This window comes from Sorex fumeus, unplaced genomic scaffold (genome assembly GCF_029834395.1).
Source record: "Sorex fumeus unplaced genomic scaffold, SorFum_2.1 ptg000044l, whole genome shotgun sequence".
NCBI classification, from domain to species: domain Eukaryota; kingdom Metazoa; phylum Chordata; class Mammalia; order Eulipotyphla; family Soricidae; genus Sorex; species Sorex fumeus.
Window position 1 is genome coordinate 31,158,656 of NW_026606101.1, and position 23,820 is coordinate 31,182,475.

At 38.1% G+C, this 23,820-nt stretch overlaps 1 protein-coding gene across 1 annotated transcript in view; it reads left to right on the plus strand.

Annotated features, from left to right (window-relative positions):
- Positions 1 to 23,820, plus strand: part of SPTLC3 (serine palmitoyltransferase long chain base subunit 3) — a 168,182-nt gene that overhangs the window by 101,994 nt on the left and 42,368 nt on the right. The window contains exons 7-8 of the mRNA XM_056121968.1: positions 6,840 to 6,945; positions 18,048 to 18,267. Coding sequence (XP_055977943.1) covers positions 6,840 to 6,945; positions 18,048 to 18,267 — 326 coding nt within the window. The remainder of the gene's footprint in view (positions 1 to 6,839; positions 6,946 to 18,047; positions 18,268 to 23,820) is intronic.

Consider the following 23,820-nt stretch of genomic DNA (forward strand, 5'->3'; position numbering starts at 1 on the left):
AAAATGAGAGGTAATACACATGAAGGGTTTTTGATTCCTAACTTTCTCAAATAAGCAGAATCTTTTTGCTTTCTTGGCTGCCATCTAGTGGTTAATGGTATAGAGTCAATGACATAGTACCCTTGTGAAGACTCAGTGCCTTTGTGTCTTTGAAATAAGGGGAAGGAAAATCAGTTTTTTGAAAATATGTATTATTTCATGATGAGACATTAATCTCTATAACATATATTGTTTATATTTAAAAGTATTATTGTTTCAGTTCCACATCTACATTTTATGAACAGGAAAAACTACTGAGTTTCTTTTCAACAAGAAGAAAAAGAATTCAATTATCAGATATTGATGTTTCGCACTAGAACAAGAGTCCACAAAGATGATTTAGATAAGGCCCCTGCTTTCCTTGGAGGAGATATATGAAATCAAATAATGAGAGACATAATGCTTTCACATTTAAAAAAAAAAAGAAGAAGAAGAAGAACAGCAAATATAAAGGAAATGGTGTCTTATTGGCCAGAAACATTTTTGAGAAGAAGCTTGAAACAACAGAAGCTTTCCAGGTAGCCCATAGAGGAAAAACACATGAGAGAGCTGGGAAATTGTCCACTGTAGAACATTGAGAAACTATAAAAGATGGGCAGAGGCTAGATCAGGAAAAGTCTTTTGAAATTTCATTAGATAGCTATTATGACAACAACCTAAAACGTCAGCCACATCTAACAAGCTGTGCTTACTTCTATCAAGACTGAAGGTGGGCTGAAGGAATAGCACCTCACCTATGACTCAGCTTCTTTGTGGAACTTCCTGGGACTGGTGGGCTAGCTTGGGCATGTTGCTTTCTTATCACTATAGGAATGTGTAAGCCTCTTATAGCCAAGGCTTACAACAGTCTCTTCCCTGAGTTCTATGTAACAAAAGAATGTCACTTGACTAAAAAGACATCCTCCACCCTTTGGCTAGAAAGGACTGTGAAGTACTGGAGTAAAGAACTCAAACGGGGTAGAATATAAGAAATGGGCCCAAGAAGTTGCTACAAACTTTCTCCTGGAAATGGGTTTGAGGTACACGTGGATTTGCCTGAACTATACTTGAAAAATATTTGTGTAGCTTAAAATAAAGATTTACTCTGAAAAGATGCCAAGCGTGTAACTTGTGAGCCCAATCCAAAACCAAATAGCACAGAATCTCTAGGAAAAGAACTGAAAATCTGCCTTTAAACTGCTCACCAAATGATGTTTCAAACTGATGGTGAGATTTGATAAAACATAAGAAAAAGTTTTAGTGAGATTTGAAATCTGCTATTATATTAAATAATATTTTTTAAAGGACATAAAGATTATCAAGCAGGAAAGGACAAATAAGGATATTGCTCCCACAAAGAAAATTGGAAAGAGCAGGAGGAAAGTTGAGAGAAAATAAAGGAAAAGTTTTCTAGACACTTGAAGGAAGAAGCTTTAAATTCACATGTTTGTGTCAAATCTACTCATGTGATAAGTAGTACAGAACTGATAAAAGAACTAAGGAATTGTAAAATGAGACAAAAAATATCATAGGTTGGATAAAATCTGTTTAGTCTAATGATGGCAAGTTGCTTACAGAAAAAGAAAAATCTCAGGGACAGAGAAATTAATACAATCTTCAGAGAAACCAGAAAACAAAATGTGAAGCTGAGAAACAGAAGAAGAGTTAAAAAAAAACTAAGGCTTTTTTATATAAATATTTTTTAATATTTTTAAAAACTATTTTTTAAAACATCAAATTATATCTAAGAATCTATTGCTATAAATAATTGAGATTCCAAGATAAATTTCTAGTACAAAGTACCCCAATCCCATGCTACATTTAATTCTACAGTCAGTGCTCAAAAGTTTGTTTTTATTTGACTTCGCTATGTTGCTTTGCTAATTCCTGTAATCCATGAGCGTGGCATCTATCTCTTTGTATATTCTTCTGTTTAACAGTGATTTGAGGTCTTTTAAATTTATAAATTTTTAATGTTTTGTTAAGTTTATCCCTATGTATTTATTTATGATGCAGTTAAAAAAAGGGTGCTGTTTTCTTCATTTCTCACTCTTCTAGTTAATATCTTAATACACACATGTAACCAAGTTAGCCAATCATTTAATTTTATTGGTTATTTTTTTCTAAAGTTTTTTTTAGAATATTTAAAATTTTTGGTTTGATTCCTCTATCACTCTTGGAGAGCCCGGCAAGCAACCGAGAGTATCCCGCCCCACAGCAGAGCCTGGCAAGATCCCTGTGGCGTATTCGATATGGCAAAAACAGTAACAACAAGTCTCACAATGGAGACGTTACTGGTGCCTGCTTGAGCAAATTGATGTACAACAAGAGGACAGTGCTACAGTGCTACATTATCTTTTTTTTTTTTTAAATTTTATTAGTGAAACACCATGAGGTACAGTTGTGGACTTACAAGTTTTTATGCTTGGGTTCCTGTTATACAATGATCATGTACCCATCCCTCCACCAGGTCCCATTCTCCACCACCAATGATCCCAGTATCCCTCCCACCCCCCATCATCCCATCCCATCCCGCCTCTGTGGCAGGGCATTCCCTTTTGTTCTCTCTCTCCTTTTGGGTGCTGTGGTTTGCAAAAGAGTCATTGAGTGGCAATCATGTTACGTCTATATTCTACTTTCAGCATGCATCTCCCATCCTGGGAGGATCCTCCCAACACCCTTTATTTGGTGCTCCCTTCTCTATCTGAGCTGCCTTTTCCCCTAGCATATGTGGCTGGACTTCAAGCCATGGAATGAACCTCCTGGTACTTATCTCGACTATTCTTGCATGTTAGTCTCCTATTTTGTTACTTTATATTCCCCAGGGGCTGGAGTGATAGCACAGTGTTAGGACGTTTGCCTTGCACTCAGCCAGCCTGGCCGAGCCGGGTTTGATTCCTCTGCCCATCTCAGAGAGCCTGGCAAGCTACTGAGAGTATCTTACCCGCACAGCAAAGCCTGGCAAGATACCCGTGACATATTCAATATGCCAAACACAGTAACAACAAGTCTCAAAGTGGAGACGTTACTGGGCCAGCTCAAGCAAATCGACGAACAATGAGAGGACAGTGTGACAGTGTATATTCCCCAGACAAAATGCAATCTTTCTATGTCTGTCCCTCTCTTTCTGACTCATTTCACTTAGCATGATACTTTCCATGTAGTACCACTTGTATGTAAATTTCATGACTTATCTTTTCTAACAGCTGCATAGTACTCCATTGTGTAGATGTACCAAAGTTTCTCTAACCAGTCATCTGTTCTCGGGCACTCAGGTTTTTTCCAGATTTTGGCTATTGTGAACAGTGCAGCAATGAACATAGAAGTGCAGTGTCACTTCAACTATACTTTTTTACCTCTCCAGGATATATTCCCAGGAGTGGTATTGCTGGGTCAAAGGGGAGCTCGATTTCTAATTTTTTGAGAATTGTCCATGCTGTTTTCCAAAAGGGCTGAACTACTTGGTGTTCCCACCAGCAGTGCAGGAGAGTCCCTTTCTCCCCACATCCACGCCAACATGGGTTGCTTTTGTTCTTTTGGATGTGGGCCAGGCTCTGTGGTGTGAGATGATATCTCATTATTGTTTTGATCTGCATCTCCCTGATGATTAGTGATGTAGAGCATTTTCTCATGTGCCTTTTTGCTATTCAGATTTCTTCTTTGAGGAAGTTTCTGTTCATTTTGTCGCCCCATTTTTTGAAGAGTTGGATGTTTTCTTCTTGTGGAGTTCAACCAGTACTTTGTATATCCTTGATATCAACCCCTTGTCAGATGGGTATTGGGCGAATATCCTTTCCCATTCTGTAGACTGTCTTTGTATTTTGGTCACTGTTTCTTTGGAGGTGCAGAAGCTTCTTAGTTTAAGATAGTCCCATTTGTCTATCTCTGTTTTCACTTGCTTGGCCAGTGGCGTGTCATCTTTGAAGATATCGTTAGCTTCAATATTGTGGAGGGTTTTGCCAACCTTGTCTTTAATGTACCTTATGGATTCTGGTCTGATGGTGAGGTTGTTAATCCATTTTGATCTTACTTTTGTACATGGTGTTAGGTGCTACATTATCATTTTTAGTCTTGCTTATTTTCTACCTAATTTATATTCACTTTATTTACTTTTCTGGTCAAGTTGCTCTGACTAGGACTGCCTATACTATGTTAAAAGAAAAACATGGTGAAAGTGTTTATCTTAGAGGAAATGCTTTTGGTTTTTCACTGAGTATAATATTAGCTATGAGTTTACCATAGATGGCCTATACTATGTTGAGACATGTTCTTTTATATCCTCATGTTGTTGAGATTTTTCTCATAAATAAGAGTACAATCTTGTCCAAAATTTTCTCTGCATTTATTAATATTAGCACCTATTAATATTAATATTTATTTTGGATATTTCCTTTGTTGATGTTGTGTATTGTATTTTAGTATAAGAAATCACTTTTACATTCCTATAATCATAACAAATGATCCCTTTGATATGTTGCTAAATTTGGTTTACTAATGTTGTATTGGGGATCTTTGAATTCAAATTAATCAGGGACATTGGTCTGCAGTTTTCTTCTTTTATAATATCACTGTATGCCCTGGCATCAGAATTTTGTTCTCTCATAAAATGTTTGGAAAAATTCCTTTTTCACTGTTTTGAAGCAACTTAAGAATAGATAAGATGTTTATTTTTTCTACATATTTCTTCATGTGAGCATTTTAAATGATATACCTAGTGTTTCATGAATAATATATATAACAGCAAAGTCATAAATTTAGTAGTATCTCTACCCTTTCAAAGTTAGACTGAACTCTAGATATAAAATACTTCAGTTGAAGATCGTCAAAGAGGGAAAGCTTACGAAGCACAAAGAAATGTGATGAATCTTTTAAAAATGCCTATGAAATTCTTCTCTTTTCCTTTCTCTGGATTTTTAGGTTATAAATACACAAATACTAAAGAGTAACAAGGTAAATCTACTAGACATTCATCCTTCTTTGAGCTTGAAAGGAAAAAATAGTGGTTTGTATGTAAGATAGTAACAAGTAGTAGGGATAAATATGGGTTATGGTTTAAGACTTCATGAGTTCAAATTCTGGCTGTGCTATTTATTATCACAGCCCTTGGGTAGTTTATTAGATCTCCTTGTGCTTCAGGCGAGATACTCTCAGTAGCCTGCAGGGCTCTCCGAGGGCGGAGAAATCAAACCTGGGTCAGCCAGGTGGCTGCGTGCAAGGCAAACACCCTACCTGCTGTAAGACAAAAAAAGAAAATAACAACTTCTGCTCCATACAAACTCAGCTAAACTCTAACATACTTGTGATTAGATAATGAGTGAGTGTTAATTAATTCTATTTCAGAATTAATTTTAACATGGAAAAATATCTAAGCATAAGAGAATTAATGGAGATTTTCAGTGAACACCGAGGCAGTGACAGAGAGCATTTTTATGAACCTTGTGTGAGTGGGGATTTACACTCCAAGCTGTATGTACCCAACTAGTCATTTTTATTACAGTTAAATTTTATCTAGAACATGATTTCTCAGAGCAGGAGAGACAGTAGAGTGGATGATGTGCTTGCTTCACTTGTGCCACTCTTGGGTTCAGTCCCTGGCATCACATAGGGTCCCAGGATCCCTAACAGAAGTCATTCCTGAGCACAGAGACAGGAGTAAGCACTGATCACCATTTTGGTTTAGGGTAAAAACAAAAAAGCAAATCTTTATTATACTTTTTAAAAAATTGTTATAAAAAGCTTTTAGTTTTGTATAAGGTAAAGGTAAAGGTAAAGGCCCTCCCGTTGATCGTCGATTTGCTCGAGCGGGCCCAGTAACGTCTCCATTGGAGACTTTGTTGTTACTGTGTTTGGCATATCGAATACTCTAATGTAAAATGTAATGTAAATGTCTTCCCGTTATTCATTGATTTGCTTGAGCGGGCCCAGTAACATCTCCATTGTGAGACTTCTTGTTACTATGTTTGGCATATTGAATATATATATCGTATGTGTGTATATATCTTTTATATATATATATATAAGTGCTTGGTATATATATGTATGAATATATATACATATATAGACATAGACATATATATATATATATATATATATATATATATAAAAAAGTCCTCTCCTTACTCCACCCTCAAGTGTTCTGTATTCCTGACTTTGATGTATAAAAGTTCAAGTCTGAGTCTGAGGTGAAAATGTCCTGGAATTTTCACACAAATAAAGGAAACTAGGAAAGTAAAGGAAAAATATTTTGTGGCTTGCTTTGCTCTGTGTATCTTAATCCTTAAACGTGTATCTCACTTGCTTGATTCTATGTATACCTTTGCTAGCTTTTTCCACTCTGAAGAAGCCCTTGTTCTCTCTGGAACACATAGTTCTCTCTTTCTCTCCCTTCACACCTTTCTAAATAATTTCCAATAAAAGTGACCTTCATTGGGACCAGAGTTATATTACAGTGGATAAGGTATTTGCCTTGCACGCATTAGACCCGGTTTCAATTCCCAGTATCCCGTACAGTCTCCTTGAGCACCAGCATCCCATATGGTCCCCCAAGCACTGCTAGGAGTAATCGCTGAGTACAGAATCAGAAGTAACCCCTGAGCATTACTGGGTTTTGCAAAATAAAGAAGGAAGAGAGGGAGGGAAAAGGAAGGGAAGGAGAGAAAGAGGGAAGGAAGGAAGGAAGGAAGGAAGGAAGGAAGGAAGGAAGGAAGGAAGGAAGGAAGGAAGGAAGGAGACCTTGATATACACACACACAAACACACACACACACACACACGCACACACATGTGTAACTTAGTTTCTTTTTCTTTTTCTATTATTTAAAGACATGCAAAACCTAGAGAAGCTCCTGAGAGATGCTGTCACCTATGGCCAGCCTCGAATCCGCAGAGCTTGGAAAAAGATTCTCATCCTGGTGGAGGGCATCTACAGGTATGTTAATAACTCCATGTCAATGACATATGGAGGTCCACAGCAAGCTAAACAGTGAGAAAATGTTTCTCTCTCCTAAGTAAATGGAAACATGAGTTAGATATAGATTTTGTTGAATAATCTGAGCCAGGTTGTCAATTAGAGTTGTCATACCTTGGGCTGCCTAAAATTTTCATCCTCCATGTGATGGAGCGTCTTTGTGATAGGTCTTTGTGACCTTGTGAAAGAGTCCTCAGAAATCTTCACTCAGGACAGTTCCAACTTAAACTGGTTACTCTTCATACCGTTGACTGCCATATAGTTTTTTAAAACCTTTAAGAGTTGAAGTATTCCACATCGGAATGCTTCTTGCCTTTACTACTAGTCTAGACGTGACTGATGGCATGAGACAGAACAGTGTAGTCAAACTCCAGTTCCTGTTACTGGCTACACTTAACCAATAGCTAGCATCAGGATAAAACAAACCTGCTCTTTTACTCCAAGAATGTCTAACTTACAGTACAATTCTCAATCCAGAGCTAAGAGATAGGATTGAGAGGGGTGGCCTTAGTCTCTGAAAGGATGCATAAACCTAGGTCTCCCCACCTCCTTTAAGCTGAACAGACAGAGAGTGCTGGTTAGCCATTCCCAGCTGCAGGTTGAAGTGCTGAGTCACACTGGTTTATATTGCAGATTGTCACTGAATTCGTTTCTAAGTCAATGAGTGGTTACTGAAATGGAAATTGCCTTCAGGCTTTAGTTCTGTCAGAAGCCCTATTCCATCAAGCAAGAAAACATTATCTCAGAGTCTTCACTCCTAAATCAATTCTCAATAATCTGGATTCCGAAGGAAAAGAAGGAAAATTTTCCTATGAAACAATTTTTGAAAAGTGATAAACAGGGCCCTGGTGCTAGTATACCAGAGAGAGCATTTTGCCTTACAGGTGGCCAACCTGAGTTGATCCCTGGCACCCCATAGGATCACCTGAGCATGCCAAGAGTAATCCCTAAATGCAGAGCTGGAATAAACCCTGAGCACAGCTAGGTGTGACCCCAAAACAAAAACAAACAAAAGAGTAGGGTGGGGGGAAATATTCAGAGAAAAAGAATGAGGGCTTAGTTTAACCACAAAGAGGAATGGGTTAACAATAGTAACTTGAGATGCACCATAGCATTTCTTTTAGCCAGATAATCAAATCAGTCTCCAGGTGCACATTTTTCTATTACATAAATAAGTAGCAGAACAATTGCGCCTTCATCCCATTTTCAAAAAAGGAATAATTTCTCCCAAATTTATAATAATAGTAGTAATAATAAGCCCAGTTGCTCTTTTGGGCATCTCCCATCCTATTGTATGGGTACAAAGATGGTCTTTCTAGTTTCAAGTAGCCAGTTTTCAATACTTAAGGTTAGCCCTGAGAGGTCTTATTTGTGAAGTCTTTAGTATTATCCTAGAAAAATATTCTCAACCACTATCTTTCCCACCTATTCTTGACCCACCCTTTGCCATGGGCACATTTGACAACTTTCATTCGTGTAAATGAAATGCAATAAAAATTCACTGTCCTGTAGAGGGCAAAGATAAAAGGATATTTAAGTGCTACTAAATATCCTACAATGCACCAGAGTTTTCAACAAAGAATTACCCAGCTCAGATGTCAATACTGCTGGACTGGGAAACTCTGCTGTAGACTAATTCAGTTATTTACTAGGTCTTAATTTGCTACTTTTAAGAAATAATCTCATATTAACTCTGGGCTGCCATAACCTCAAACATGGATCTTTTTCATGTGTGATTTGTGCCAGCTGCCATCCTGGGAGAGAATCTTTATCTAAACACCTGTCACTCTGGTTGGTCAAGAGGGAAGATGGGTCTGCAGGGGAAAGCAGACTGGGCATCTCCTTTTACCAGAGTAAACTGAATCCAATTGCAAATAAACAGGACTTGGCTCCACTAGAGGAAAGTCACATTTTAAGCACATTGACTGAAATTAAGTGGACCACCAACATTTTACTGTCAAATATTCTCATCAATTATATAGAGAAACCACACCAGCAGTGGGGCTTATTAATGGCTGCATAGGGCCTGTGTGCTATGGTGATATCATAAGGAAGGGTAATGGAATAAACTATAGGCTCCAAGTCAGTGTGTCAGAGACCGCAGCTTAACTTCACTTGCAATGAGGGCTACTATGTCACTCTATTGTGAAATAAACTACTCAACACATAAGGGCTTATAAAAAAAATAAGTCATCATTTTCTACTGCAGACTATCAAGACCAACTAGAAAGGTCTTCATCTCCATAGGATACTTGTTAGGGTCATAAGATTATCCAGCCGAGGGTTCAGCTAGAGCTATAGCACTGTAGCACTGTCCTCCCGTTGTTCATCTAGTTGCTCAAGCGGGCCCAGGAACGTCTCCATTGTGAGACTTGTTGTTACTGTGTTTGGCATATCGAATACGTCATGGGTAGCTTGCCAGGCTAAACCATCCAAAATTACTTTCTTCATACTTTGGGATTCTTGTGACTATCTGAGGTACTTTGTTCTCATCTTCTGGGGGTGTTTGCTCTCTAAACTTTCTCATTCAGGCCTTTAATTGGAACTGCTTAATAAAATGATGGCTAACTTCAAAAGGAATGAAACAAGAAACTACTGGTCTTTTTTAAAGCTTTGATCTAGAATTTGATCATCACCTCTTTTTCACCCAGTTAATCAAAGCATGTCTCAAAGACAGTTTATATTCAAAAGGAAGAGAAATAAACTCTACCTCCTAATGGGAAGACTGTCTTACAGAGGACTGAAAAAATCATAAGCAGTTGTCTTTGGAGGCAATCTAGCACAACAACATAATCAGCATTTGTACAAAGTGAAGACTTCAGTTCCCATGGTCTTTCCTTCAGAGAAACATTCCTTTTAGCACACACTTGGGAATCCTGCCTTTATGTGAAATAAGACCTTAAAGATCTTATTCACAGAGTCAATCTATGGGTTAAGCACTTGCCTTGCATGTGGCTGACACCATTTCAACCCCTAACACTGCACAAGTCCTCATACATAGCCAAGATTGACCCCTGAGCACAGAGCCAGAAACAGCTCCAGAGCACTGATGGACGTGACCAAAATCCCCAAGAATAGACTGCATTCATAGCCAGACACAGTCCTTCTGAGAACTGTATTTTCTGTATCTATAAACTAAAGCTTACCTAGAGTAGGGCTGGAGTGATAGCACAGTGGTAGGGCGTTTGCCTTGCACGCAGCCAACATGGCCAACCTGAGTTCCCGAGTTCGATTCCTCCGCCCCTCTTGGAGAGCCCGGCAAGCTACCGAGAGTATCTCGCCCGCATGGCAGAGCCTGGCAAGCTGCCCGTGATGTATTCGATATGCCAAAACACAGTAACAACAAAGTCTCCAATGGAGACGTTACTGGGTCCACTTGAGCAAAATTAATGAACAACGGGAGGACAGTGACAGTGACCTAGAGTTGAGCTCTGAAACATCTAAACATACTCTTGCCAAAAAATGATATTGTTTCCTACAAGATTTTTCTAAAGATCAGGATTAGAAATGTAAAATTATTAGTTTATAATATATTTTTCCTTTACCAATATTATAAGTGGAAACAGATCTTGATATCTGCACAAATCCTCCTTTGAACTATACACAGATATATAAAGTATACACACATATACACACATATGAATTTTATATATATATATACGTTGCTTGAATTGCAGTGAGCATACACCCCTCCACAGAGAGCACGTATCAGTCAATTTTTCATATGCAAAAATTTCTAAGTCAATTCAGGAAGTTTGAGGGAGTATCAAGTTAGAAAATCAAATTCTACTAAAGCATATTATAGTAATAAAAATAATAGTAACAACTATATTGTTCATAGATAATCTTGTATAATTATTATAATTATTTACATATAGCACTGCAGTAGGTCATTTGCCTTGCACACGGCCAGCCAGCCGAGCCAGGTTCAATTTCTCTCCCCCTCTCGGAGAGCCCAACAAGCTACTGAGAGTATTCCACCCGCATGGCAAAGCCTGGCAAGCTACCCCTGACATATCCAATATTCCAAACACAGTAACAAGTCTCACAATGGAGACGTTACTGGGCCCGCTCAAGTAAATCAATGAGCAATGGGAGGACAGTGCTACATTTACATATAGAATTATGAAGAATCCAGATTTGGAGAGAGTTCTGGAAACTGGTTTTAAATCTTGGTGTTGCCAATTATCAGATGAGATCAGGCACGTTCAGGGTGGTATGGGCTGGAACAATAGCACAGCGGTAGAGCATTTGCCTTGCACCTGGCCGACTTGGCCGATCCAGGTTTGATTTCTCTGCCCTTCTCGGAGAGCCCAGCAAGCTACCGAGAGTATCTTCCCCGCACAGCAAAGCCTGGCAAGCTACCCTTGAAGCATATTCGATATGCCAAAAACAGTAGCGAGTCTCACAATGGAGATGTTACTGGGCCCACGATGAACAACAGGAGGACAGTGCTACAGTGCAGTGCTACAGTTGCCACTTATCATTATGTGACCTGTATAGGGTTCCTAGTATTAAATCAGAGATAGCAGAAGCCCAGTCAATAGTAAACCTACAACCAAGAAGATCTTCATTATTTTTACCTAAGTAAGTTGCAATCTAGTAAACAATAAAACATATGCATAGCAATGTTGTATATTCTTGACCATTAAATAAAAGAGTGTCTGGGGGCTAGGCAATAGTACAATGGATAGGGAATTTGCCTTGCATGTGGCTTACCCCAGTTTGAGCCCCAGCAGCCCATTCAGTCCCCTGAGTACTGCCAAGAGTAATTCCTGAGCACAGAGCCAGGAGTAACCCCCGAGAATCTCTGGATATGACCCAAAACCAAACAAAACAAAAAACGAATAAAATGGTGTCTGAGGGAACAAGCCCCTTCATCATCTGTTTACTGCTTGTTAAACATTTCATTGCAATATTCAGTGAGTCTACCCAGTAGCTTTAGGTTATTGAGAGGATAAAGCTCTGAGGCTTAGAGGTGCAGATGTCTATAAGGCAGATAATTGAAATGTAACAGAGATAGATTCAAGGCAGGTAATACTGCTAAGAAAGAAAGTAAGGAGTTAACCCATGTTCACGCTTCCAATGAGTTAAATATGGAAATTACCAGATCATCCTTTAGACCTTTACCATTAACCTATCTAGGGTTCGGTTTCTTTTCTGTAGAAATCTAAATCTCTATGAATCCATGATTTTTGGTTTATAAGTATAATAGTATTAGTTTAGTTTCATCTGAATTTTTCTTTAAGGATCGTTTTAAAGTCACACTTGAATTTGTGTGTCTCTAAGAAGTAAAGATTTCTTAACTTATTGTGAATGAGAAGCCTCAAAATTATTCAACAACACACTGTGATCACCATGAGGGGTTCAACATAGAGACAAATTAGCATGGCAGAAGCCCTGTCTTTCTAAGTTAAATAGGGTAGTAACATCAAGCCCTGCCCACCAAATACATAAAGATACACTGAAATATCAGAACATCATTTTCTCTACTGTATGACAGGTAGTTAACACTATCCAAAATAATGTAAATTCAAGGACTTAGAACTTCAATAGTAAAGTTCTAACCCACTATCACCATACTTAAACAAGCACTGTAGCACTGTTCTTCCATTGCTCGAGCGGGCACCAGTAAGGTCTCCATTGTGATACTTGTTATTGTTTTTGGCATATCAAATATGCCACGGGGAGCTTGCCAGGCTCTGCCGTGAGGGCGGGATACTCTCAGTAACTTGCTGGGCTCTCTGAGAGGGATGGAGAAAGCGAACCTGGGTTGGCCTCGTGCAAAGCAAATGCTCTACTCACTGTGCTATGGCTCCAGCCCATACTTAGACAAATAACAAATAATATAAAGCAAGAGTTACTTTTTTCTAATTAGTCTTAGCTACTCTTTTCTATTATTCCACCTTCCTTTCTTGTCTTATGCATATCTCTTTGGACCCACCAAGGAGATTTTTCCACCATGAAAGTTGGCAAACTATCGGTTTAATTCTCAATCCAGCCAGGGGATAATATGGTTTATATGTGTAAGAGAAGGTGGTGAGAGGGAGATTTCAAAAAGAAGTCTTGTCACTTAGCTAATACATTATGTAATAGAAAAGATATAAAGAAATTATTCACTGGCTTGCTGGTTTAAGAATAATTCATCTCTCTGCACAGAGCTTCAAATTAACTGGCAGAATTATCTTTACCTACAGTTGTATTTAGTTTTTTTTTTAATTTAAATTAAAAGAAAGCATAAGCTTCCACTCAGGAAGAAAGAATAAAATGCTGTTCTGTTTTCTTTATCATTTTAGGCACTGTGTTTTTGGACAGAAATCCACAGAATAACATAGACAGCCTTTTTATGCACGCACCAAACTCAATATCCCTCTATAAGAAAAGTTCTGTTCAAGTTTGATCACATAAAGAAAATAAAACTTAGTGCAGGTAAATACAATTCTTAATACAAGCAGAGTTCTCCTTAGGGTTCCTGTGTGACCTGCATTAACTCCAGAAATCAACAGAATTGTAAAGTCATTAATCTTAGAGGATAAAATGTAAACCAGGTGGGCAGACTCCTAAGATCAGTTAAATCGGCCCCAGAAAAAGATTGCTAATTAGTTTCCCTGAGTGTCTGTAACTGTTCAACATTAACTCTGATTCCTGCCAAATTCAGCTCCAGAACAAAGAATGACCATTCATGACATATCAGGTTTTTCGCATATTTCTGTTACCAACTTACATTTTTAAGATGAAAAGGAAATTCTAGAATTCTGAAGACATATTATCATTTATTTATTATGTTTGTGATTCATGATGACATCCTTAAGTCTTATTTCAAGAAGATTTAATGCAGAGTGCTGTCTAGATCTTCCATTTTCTCAACTAAGGCTTGACTGTAATTATTTTCCAGATTAAGAACAGTATTATAATTACTGTCAGGCATATTGCAAATATTCCTATATATAATAAAATAATTTTATTTAGGTTTTATTTTATTCATAGTTATAAATCTTTATAAAATAAAGATTTATAGTATGAATTATTGTGTATATATGCATATACATTAAAAGCATCAAATGCTATTTTACCTATAGAGAAATTGAAGCATATAAAATCCTGTAAAGTGCACAAGCTCACAGTAGTAAATACCTAAGCTTTTTAATAAGATAGTAAGTATAGGCAGACTCTATCATCTCCCCTTCAACAAAAATTACTTCAATTAAACAACTATCCTGGAAAATACTGGAATTAGTTAAGAAATCTTATAAAAGGAAGACTTTAGAAGCTGGAGAAGGAGTACAGAAGACAGGATGCTTGCCTTGCATGTGCTTGACCTGAGTTTGAGTCCCAGCACCCCATGAGGTACACACTCCTACTAGATATGATCCTTGAATGCAGAGCCAAGAGTGAGCCCTGGTACTATGTAGCTGTTAGAAAAGATGAAGTCATGAAATTTACATACAAGTGGTACAATATGGAAAGTATCATGCTAAGCGAAATGAGTCAGAAAGAGAGGGATAGACATAGAAAGATTGCATTCATCTGGGGGATATAAAGTAACAAAATATGAGATTAATACCCAAGAATAGCTGAGATCAGCACCAGGAGGATTACTCCATAACTTAGAGGCCAGCCGGGTATCCTAGAGGAAAGGGCAGCTCAGATAGAGAAGGGAGCACCAAATAAAGGATGTTTGGAGCATCCTCCCAGGAGGGGAGATGCATGTCGAAAGTAGACTATGGACTGAACATGTTTGCCACTCAATGCCTCTTTTGCAGACCACAACACCCAAAAGGAGAGAGAGAACACAGGGGATTGCCCTGCCACAGAGACAGGGGGGATGGGGGGATGGGGGGATGGGGGTGGGAGGGATATTATCCATGGTGGTGGAAAATGGGCACTGGTGGAGGGATGGGTATCTGATCATTGTATAATTGAAACCAAAGCACAAAAAATTGTAAATCTACAACTTAAAAAAAAAATAAAACAAAATAAAGGGGAAAAAAAAAAGAGTGAGCCCTGAGCATTTCTGGGTATGAACCCACCCCCCAAAAATGAAGATTCTATTTGATCTTCCTTTCATTCAAATCTGAAGACAGTCATTCAAAACCACCTTGTAAGGCCAGAAAGATAGTGTTAGGGATAAGTTGTTTGCCTTGTATGCAAATAAACCCAGTTTAATTTCTGGCCCATGTATGGTCCCCTGAGCACTTTCAGTAGTTATGCCTGAGCACAGTAATCCCAGGGTATCTCCAGGTGTGCCACCAAAATCAACATCATCATCATCATCATCATCATCATCATCATCATCCCCCAACTTTGTGAAAAAATATAAATTTAATAATGTAAAATGGTCTGCAAGAAGATTAAATAACTAGATTGGGAAAAAATTACTACTTCTCAAGAAATGCTAATTATTTGATAAAGGACTAGTAACAAAATACACCCAAAAAACTCTTAAAATGCCACAATAAGAAAACAAACAACTGGGGCTGGAAAGAGAGCACAGTGGGTAGGAAATTTGCCTTGCACGCGGCTGAGACGGGTTCAATTCCCAGCATCCCATATGGTCCCCTGAGCACTGCCAGGAGTAACTCCTGAGTGCAGAGCCAGGAGTAACCCCTGTGCATCGCCAGGTGTGACCCAAAAAAAAGCAAAAAAAAAAAAAAACAACTGAGTTTTGAAAATAACCAAAAGTTTAATAAATCACTTCAGAAAAATATTCAGAAGGAAGCTACATAGATTTAAAAAATACTACATCATATGTCTTTAGAGAAATGTAAATTACTGCAATGAGATATGACTACTCACATATTAAATCAAAATATGGAATATTGACAAATACATAAAAGCTGGTTAGGATGTGGAGTAATAGTAATTATTCCAATGCCACATAATACTGTCATTTTGGAGGACAATTTTGATTGTTCCTCACAAAATAAATTCACAAACTAGTATGCAACTGTTGATATTTACCCAAAGAAATTAAGCTTGTATTCATGTTTACGCACATACACAGACACAGTCCTGCACTTTGACATTTATTAAAATGCTTATTCCTAAATGCCAAAACTTGGAAACAAGATGTCTTTCAGTTAGGTGAGCAGTTGAAAAAACAGTATACGTTCAGACAAAAACTGATAATCTCTGAAAAAAGAAATGAGTTATCAAACCACAAAAAATACTTGCAGGAAACCTAAATGTGTATAACTAAGTGAAGAAAGCCAATCTGTAAAGGTTACATACTGTATGGTTCCGATTATAAGACATTCTAGAAAAAGCAGAACTATGGAGACAGTAAAATGTTCAGTGGGGACTGGAGCAATAGCACAGCGGGTAGGACATTTGCCTTGCACGCATCTGATCAGGGTTCAATTCCCAGCATCCCATATGGTCCCCCAAGCACCGCCAGGAGTAATTCCTGAGTGCAGAGCCAGGAGTAACCCCTGAGTGTTGCTGGATGTGATCCAAAAAGCAAAAGAAATAAATAAAAATAAAAAATAAAATGTTCAGTGCTTGCAAAGGGCTGACAAGGGTAAATGGGAGAACACTTAGAATTTATCATATAATATTATCTTATAATTATGGTACTATAATGATAAACTTATGTCATTATATATATGTCCAAATGCACAGACTGTAGAGCACCAGGAGTGGACCCTAATGTGCATTATGAATTTCAGGTTATTATGATGTGTTCATGTAGGCTGTTTATCAATTGTAATAAATAATCACTCTGGAAGTGAATAGCAGGGAAAGCTTTGTATCTTCTCAGTTTATCTGTGAAACTATTCTAAAAATAAAGTCCTTAAAAAAAAATTGCACTCAAGTCTGTGCTCCCTCCGAGCCAATACTTGTTGGCCTGGATAACTGCAAACCCACTGGCATGCCTTGACTGAATCGAGTTGACACTTCAGTTTATTTTTAATATATTGAATTTAATAAATAAACTAATTAGGAAAAAGACATAAGTTCAACTCTACTTTCTTAATATATTTGTTCTTAAGCAAAATTGACAGATTTCTCAAATTGTTTGACACACTCCTTTGTGTGGTGAGGGAGAAAGTCTGTGTGTTTTTCTAGAACTCACTTGTCAGTGCGTCAAAACTGTGTGCGGTGGAGCCACAACTTACTAAGTGTTGTGAGATCTGATAAAGGCAACAGCTGTTTTAGATCCACTGAGCTTCAGAGGAGCCATCTATGATGATTTTCAATTTTATTTATATATTTATTTCCTACCTTTCCCTTTGCGAGAGGACTTGAATCGTTTTTGTAATTTATAATATTGTGCAAAAATTAAGCACTGAGAGCTAAAACAAGAGAGTTCCTCTATAACAGGGGTCCTTACAATGTTTGCCCAACTGGCATTATGGTCATATCCTGGGCACTAGTTAAAAATGCACTTTGTCAACCTACCTCAAACTACTAAGTCAGGAACTTCAGGAATGAGATACAGCAATCTGTGTTTTTAGTAACTGCTTCAAGAGATTCTAATGTACACTCAAGACAGAACCATTGCCTTAAAGGAACAAAAAGCAGGTTCAAAAGCCAGGTTCACAATTCTTTGATTTCTGTTAAGTAGTGAACAGGAAGTACTAAGGACTTTTTATTGGGTTTTAACTAATACTATGTGACTAAAATTTCTTTTATGTGATTTCAATTTTTATTTTTTAATCTGCAGTTCAGACACTGAGTTTGAGTCAGACAGACCTGGTCAAATACAGTGGCAGGCTGAGAAAGATGAGTCACTAACAAGCAGTTTAATTAAATCAAGCAAAACATTTAAAATCCAGAGTGATCCATAGAGTTATACTAGTTAGCTTTACAAATAAATTGATTGACAATGTGGCAAGCTAATTATTTACTTGGAAATTAGTTAAAAATACCCAATCTCTTCAAAGCATACAACGTAATCCGTTCAAGTAAAATAACCCCATGTTAGCTTTAGGAAATGGTTGTCTCTGCCAAATAAAATATTTCATAATAGAGACTGGCATGCCCCCCCATACCCTGAGTGGTAACAGGAAATATAGAAGTATTGAACGCAAGAGTAATGACCATTTCTCTTTATGCCCTAGCATGGAAGGTTCTATTGTCCGTCTACCCCAGATCGTGGCTCTAAAGAAGAAATACAAGGCTTACCTCTACATAGATGAAGCACACAGTATTGGGGCTGTGGGTCCAACGGGTCGAGGTGTTGTGGAATTCTTTGGAATGGACCCTCGCGATGTTGATGTGCTCATGGGCACATTTACAAAAAGTTTTGCAAGCTGTGGAGGTTACATAGCTGGAAGAAAGGTAAGAAAGGAATTCCTTGTGTCTGAATACTGTGGGGACTCGGTCTTCAGGGTTTCTCTGAATGCTCTTAATGCTGCAGTGCAGTTCAACATCTCAGTTGATCAGCTACAAGTGGGTTCACAGCTAAGATCCTGAAAACACAAGGAGTTTACCTTTTAACAGTGAAGATAAGGGGGTCCAGGATATAGCTCTCAGAGGTAGAGAGGTCACCATGCGTGTATGAAGCCCTAGCTTTGATCCCTGGCACCAAACATACACCAAGAAAGAGCACTAATGAGTAATCACATTACAGTAAATGCAGGCAGAAACTCAGTTCAAAGAAAACGGATGATTAACTCTGTGAGTTAATACGTAAGAAATGTTAAATGTCAGTCTGGCAGACAAATAGTGGAGATTCATATTCCAGAAAAAGGAAATAATGAACATCAAGACACAAAAATAGCAAGGGAGTATTACTGAATTCTAAGCATTTTTTTTATTTGGTTTTGGTTTCTGCGGCATGGAAAAGGTGAGGAGCAAATATCAGATATTAAGGAGACTGATTCTGTGCTGCATATTGTGGATTTTAAGAGTTTAACTTAAAACAATAGCAATACATAGATCTAATTTTATGATATTTCTCCATGAAACAATTCTCTTCTATAATTTTAGATAGACCAAAGTTAAGATCTTATCATTCTTTGATATCTTATCTACAGGAATTAAAATTCTGATGTGGTAAGGGTTAGATTGTTAAGTGAGCTGTCATTCTAGTACTAGTATAAAATGAGGTTGCCAATGTAAAATAATAAATGTTTAAAAATAATTTTAAGGAGAAGGAAAAGAAAAAAGGAAACAAAACATTCAAGTCTAGATTTGAGGAATAAAAGAATCTGTTGTCTGTTTCACTGCATGGTAGTTTGATCCAAATTCTAATAATTCACTCATATATACTTACACCTGTCCCCAAGATATTATATGGCAGTAACATTGATCCCAATTATGAGAACATGGCAAACACCCCAAACCAGAGGGTGCAAGGAGCATCAGATACAGCTAATCTAAAATTCCCAATTCCTTAGCCATTGTGACCAGCAAGAACAAGAGTTTACATTCCTAGCAAACCAGTTCCACTGAATCCAACAGAACCATCTAATCATTGAAATTCCATGAATTATAACAACATAATTCAGTGGTCCTGCATCAAGTGCACAAATGCTTAAAAGGTTCAGTATTTTAGTGATCTTTACCCTTCATTCATTACTTTCTCCAACAATGAAAGCATTGTTTTACATCTTTCTTCCACTTGCCTGTGGAAATTAGCTGATTACTGCTAAAATCATACCAAGTGCTCAGGATCTTACAAACTTCAGCTAACTCTGGTCAAAGGTGAAATGTTCCCTTCCTAGAATGTCAATGCCTTGGGATCAGAATTTAGGACCTCCTGTATCCAGGCTTCGTTGCTTTGTGCATTTGTGGTTTTGTGATTACTTTAACAGCAGTTCTCAGCTACGAAATTTTTAACCAACCGTAACTCTGTTTCCTGAACCAAAGGCACCTGAATAAACTGAAGCAAGCCGATAGATCCTTGCAATGTTGTCAAATTCGGTCACATTCTCCCCCGCCCCCACCCCGTGTTCTTCGTTTGATATCCACTTTAAAGAAAGGTTCATGACTAGCCTAAAGAAGTTTGTGTGGCTCTTTCTTCAATTCTTACTCTCTATCCTGAAGTCAGAATATTCTAAAAGGATATTTGCTCTTGTCATCCTGCTAAATTTGGAGTTGACTGTAAAAAAAATATTTTTAGCTACATTTTATCATGGTGCACAAAAATGTGTAGTATTTTCATTATCTTTAAAATATTCAATCTGTGCATACTGGGATCTAGAAGCCTGTGCTTTTCTTTCTCCCCTCCATCCTCCTCCTCCTCTTCTGTGTCTCCTCAGTCCCCTCCACAGTACACTGCATTTTCTGGATTGACCACTAGATGGAAGCAAGAATTAGAGTGTTCCACAGCCCAGTGGGTAGGGCGTTTGTCTTGCACGCAGCCAACCCTGCTGACCTGGGGATGTATTCAATATGCCAAACACAGTAACAACAAGTCTCACAATAGAGACGTTACTGGGCCTGCTCAAGCAAATCGATGAACAATGGGAGGACAGTGCTACTGTCTGACGCCATCCCCTGCAAATAGTCAGATATAAAACCTAAAACACACGACAGTTTTCAAGATGTGGAGAGACTTGAGAAAGTATCTGAATGATTTAAAAATGAGTCAATACAAAGCCCTCTGGCATTGTTTTAGTGCTCCTATGATAAACTCAGCTTTATGAATCCTTGAGTTAAAGAAGTGTATGTAATATTTGTTCCTGTGTTCCTTTAAAATATTTTTATTCTGTTCATTTTAAATTATGTGTAGCTTTCATTTAAGTCTTAGATTTCATTTCCCTGAATTTTGAATAATCTTGTAAGAATTTTCACTTCAATTTTATTTTAAGCAATATTTTTTCACTGACAGAATGCAGGATTGTGAAAATACTAAAGATTTTTGCTTGTCAAAAAAAATCTTCCTACATATATAAATAAAATAAAGTTTTCATTGTATATTATATTTTGATTCTCTTTGATATCCTGCAGTGTATGCCTCAATGGGGGGAAATAATAAAATATCTAAAAATTCTAAACCAGTAGATACAAAACAAGCAACAAAATTACTCATAAATATTTTAACATGCACACTCTAATATTTTACATTTTTCTGAAATTCTATAGTTTAAATTTCACTGTTCATAGGATTATTAGTAAATATTGAGATTTGAAAATTCTCACTTAGATCTAGACATTAAGAAAAAAATGTCAAACCTTAACTACTTTTATAAAAACAAGTAGTATTGTTAATAGTAGAGGGACTCTTTTCCTAGTAACAGTTTCTAGAAGAGTTTAGAATTCTTCATGAAGTTGGCCAAAGTCTTCATGCTTTAGCAACCAGACTGTCACTTGATCGCTTGATCACTTGACATCCCATTACTCATCGATTCACTCGAGCAGGTGCCAGCAACGTCTCCATTTATCCCTGTTGCATGTTAATGTAGCCCAATGGCATCTGCTTGTTCTAGGAACATGAATAGCCTCAAACCGATCATTCAGGGTCTTGATGAAGAAGTCTGACCATCTCATAGGTGGGCAGCCATGGGATCTTTTGACATCCCGTGGAATGCAGTCGGTAATGGCTCTAGTCCAGCAGTCATCTCCAAATCGCATTACGTGTCCAGCCCATCTGATTTTCGACACCTTGGCAAACGAGACAACATCCCTGATTCTTGACCATCGGCGGAGGTCAGAACTCTGTATTCTTTCTCTCATTTGAGTCAAATGTGATACTCCAAGCATAGCTCTTTCGATTCCTCTTTGGGAGACCTGAATAGCGTTCTCATCCTGTTTGCATAAGGCCCAGGTCTCTGAGGCATATTTTAATACAGGAAGAACAGTGGAATCGAAGAGATGTGCCTCTTAGCTAAGAGGACGAACCAGACTCATCAGACAGGACAAAAAGAAGATTTGGGAGCAGCCAAGGAGAGAGAAATGGATTTCTCCCAACATTCTACATAGAAAGCCAAGACTTTGTTTTAAGCCCAGTCCTTCTGTCACAAAATGTCTAATAAATTTATTGCTGCTTCTTGAACTTGCTGCCCTGGCCTCAGCCTTGTCTCCCTACCTCAGGAAAACTGCTTAGAACATCTCCTAAGAAATGACAACATCCTACTATTTTGCTTACTCTGTGATTAAACGACAGTAGTTGAAAATTGTACTGCAAACTCCCATGCAGTAGATGAACGCTGAGTAGTTCAACTTGGAGTATTCTGATCTTTCAAGGCTGTTGAAGTGAAACATGAGATAATTACTTCACTGTACCTATCAGAGATCCATCCTACGAATGACTTCTTTGAGGGAAGCCTGATCTGATGGGGGATAAAATTCTTCTTTTCTGTTTCGAATTTGTCTTGACCCAGATGGTGAGGGTCAGCAGTGAGTATTGCAGACCCTGGTTCCTAGGGTCCAAGTTTTCCTCTGGCCTGATTCCTGAGTCTCATGAATGCAGAGTGCAAAGCAGAACCCCTGAAGCCACAGGCCCCACAGGCTAACCAGAGACTTGCAAATGAAGGAAACAAAGATAGTCCTCGTGATGGAGAGGTTTTGGGGCTGCCGTGCTGGCAAAGGGAAATGGAGCAGGAAGGCAACTTTGAGACAATCCCCAGTAACCCGTATGCCAGAAGCAAGCAGGCCCCTCACAGAAGCCAGTTCTGCCTGGGTGCTCAATCCTGGCTCTATTTTTAATGTCTTTGAAGTAAAGGGGGTCATGAAATGAATGCCAAGATGTTTATTCTAAAAGTCTCCTGTCTGATTTTGTTCAAAAAAGCCACCCTTGTCCAAAAACTGCGGCCTTATGGGCAGAGAAAATAATCAGAGTTTTGAACTAACAACTGGATTTGGAGCCTTCATTATGAGAAGACCTCTAAGGCACCCTGAAGAAAGATAGAACCCAGACTCTCCTTGCAAAAGCACCAAAGCCAACTCTTAGTTCATGACTCATGAAGCCCAATGGGGGCAATGGAAGGAGTAAATGCAGGAAAACAAGGGATCAAGGCTTTCCTTGATGCTTTGCAGAAGTGACTCAAAGTGACATAGTTTCTGGGCCACTTGAGCAAATGAGTTACCATCCACAGAGTCAGGCTTTAAGAGGAAGCTAATTCAGACTGAAAAGAAATACTTTTGTGGGCCAAGAGTGCATTAACATTAAAATGAAAGTACTGGTGAATCTCTATGACCTTGGCTTTATGAAATTTTTCACTGCATGAAGGAAAATTTGGAGTAGTGGATATTTAGAAGAGATTTTAATAGATCAAAGGCAGCTTTGTTTTGTTTGTCAGTGATGCTGCGACTCTGCAGAACTATTGCTATTCTTGTTCCTAAGCATGCAGTTTAGTATCCTTACACAAGTGAGGGAACCTGATTCTTCTTCAGTCTCTGAAACCCTTCTGCCATCCATGTAAAACATCAGTTTTTACCTAATCCTGCTAAGTAAACATTACTATATGCCAAAAACAGTAACAACATGTCTCACAATGTTGTGAGACATTACTGGTGCCCACTCAAGCAAATCGATGAACAATGGGAAGACAGTGCTACAGTGCTACAGTGCTCTCAAGGAGTTTTCACCTTTGGAGAAATAAGTTTAATAGATATAAAAAGTTTTAGATGCTGTAATTTTTCTCCTAGAGTTAGTACTATAAATACGTGTATAGATTAAGAAGTTACCCCTCTTCCACCCGGGGAAAAAAAGAGAAGTAACCTCTGTGTGTTAGGGGAAATACTGTAGAGTTAGGTCAAAGTTAAGATGGTCTCTGCATTCCCCTGGCCTTCTCCGTCTGAAGTCAAACTAGGTCTTCTTGTATGGAGAAGCAATATAGCCCCTACAGTGTGGGGTTTACGGTCGCAAGTCTAGAGCAGACACTTTGTTTACAAATTCTGTTTCTGACACTCTGGAGGTGGATAATTTTCTGATTCTCTCCTTTA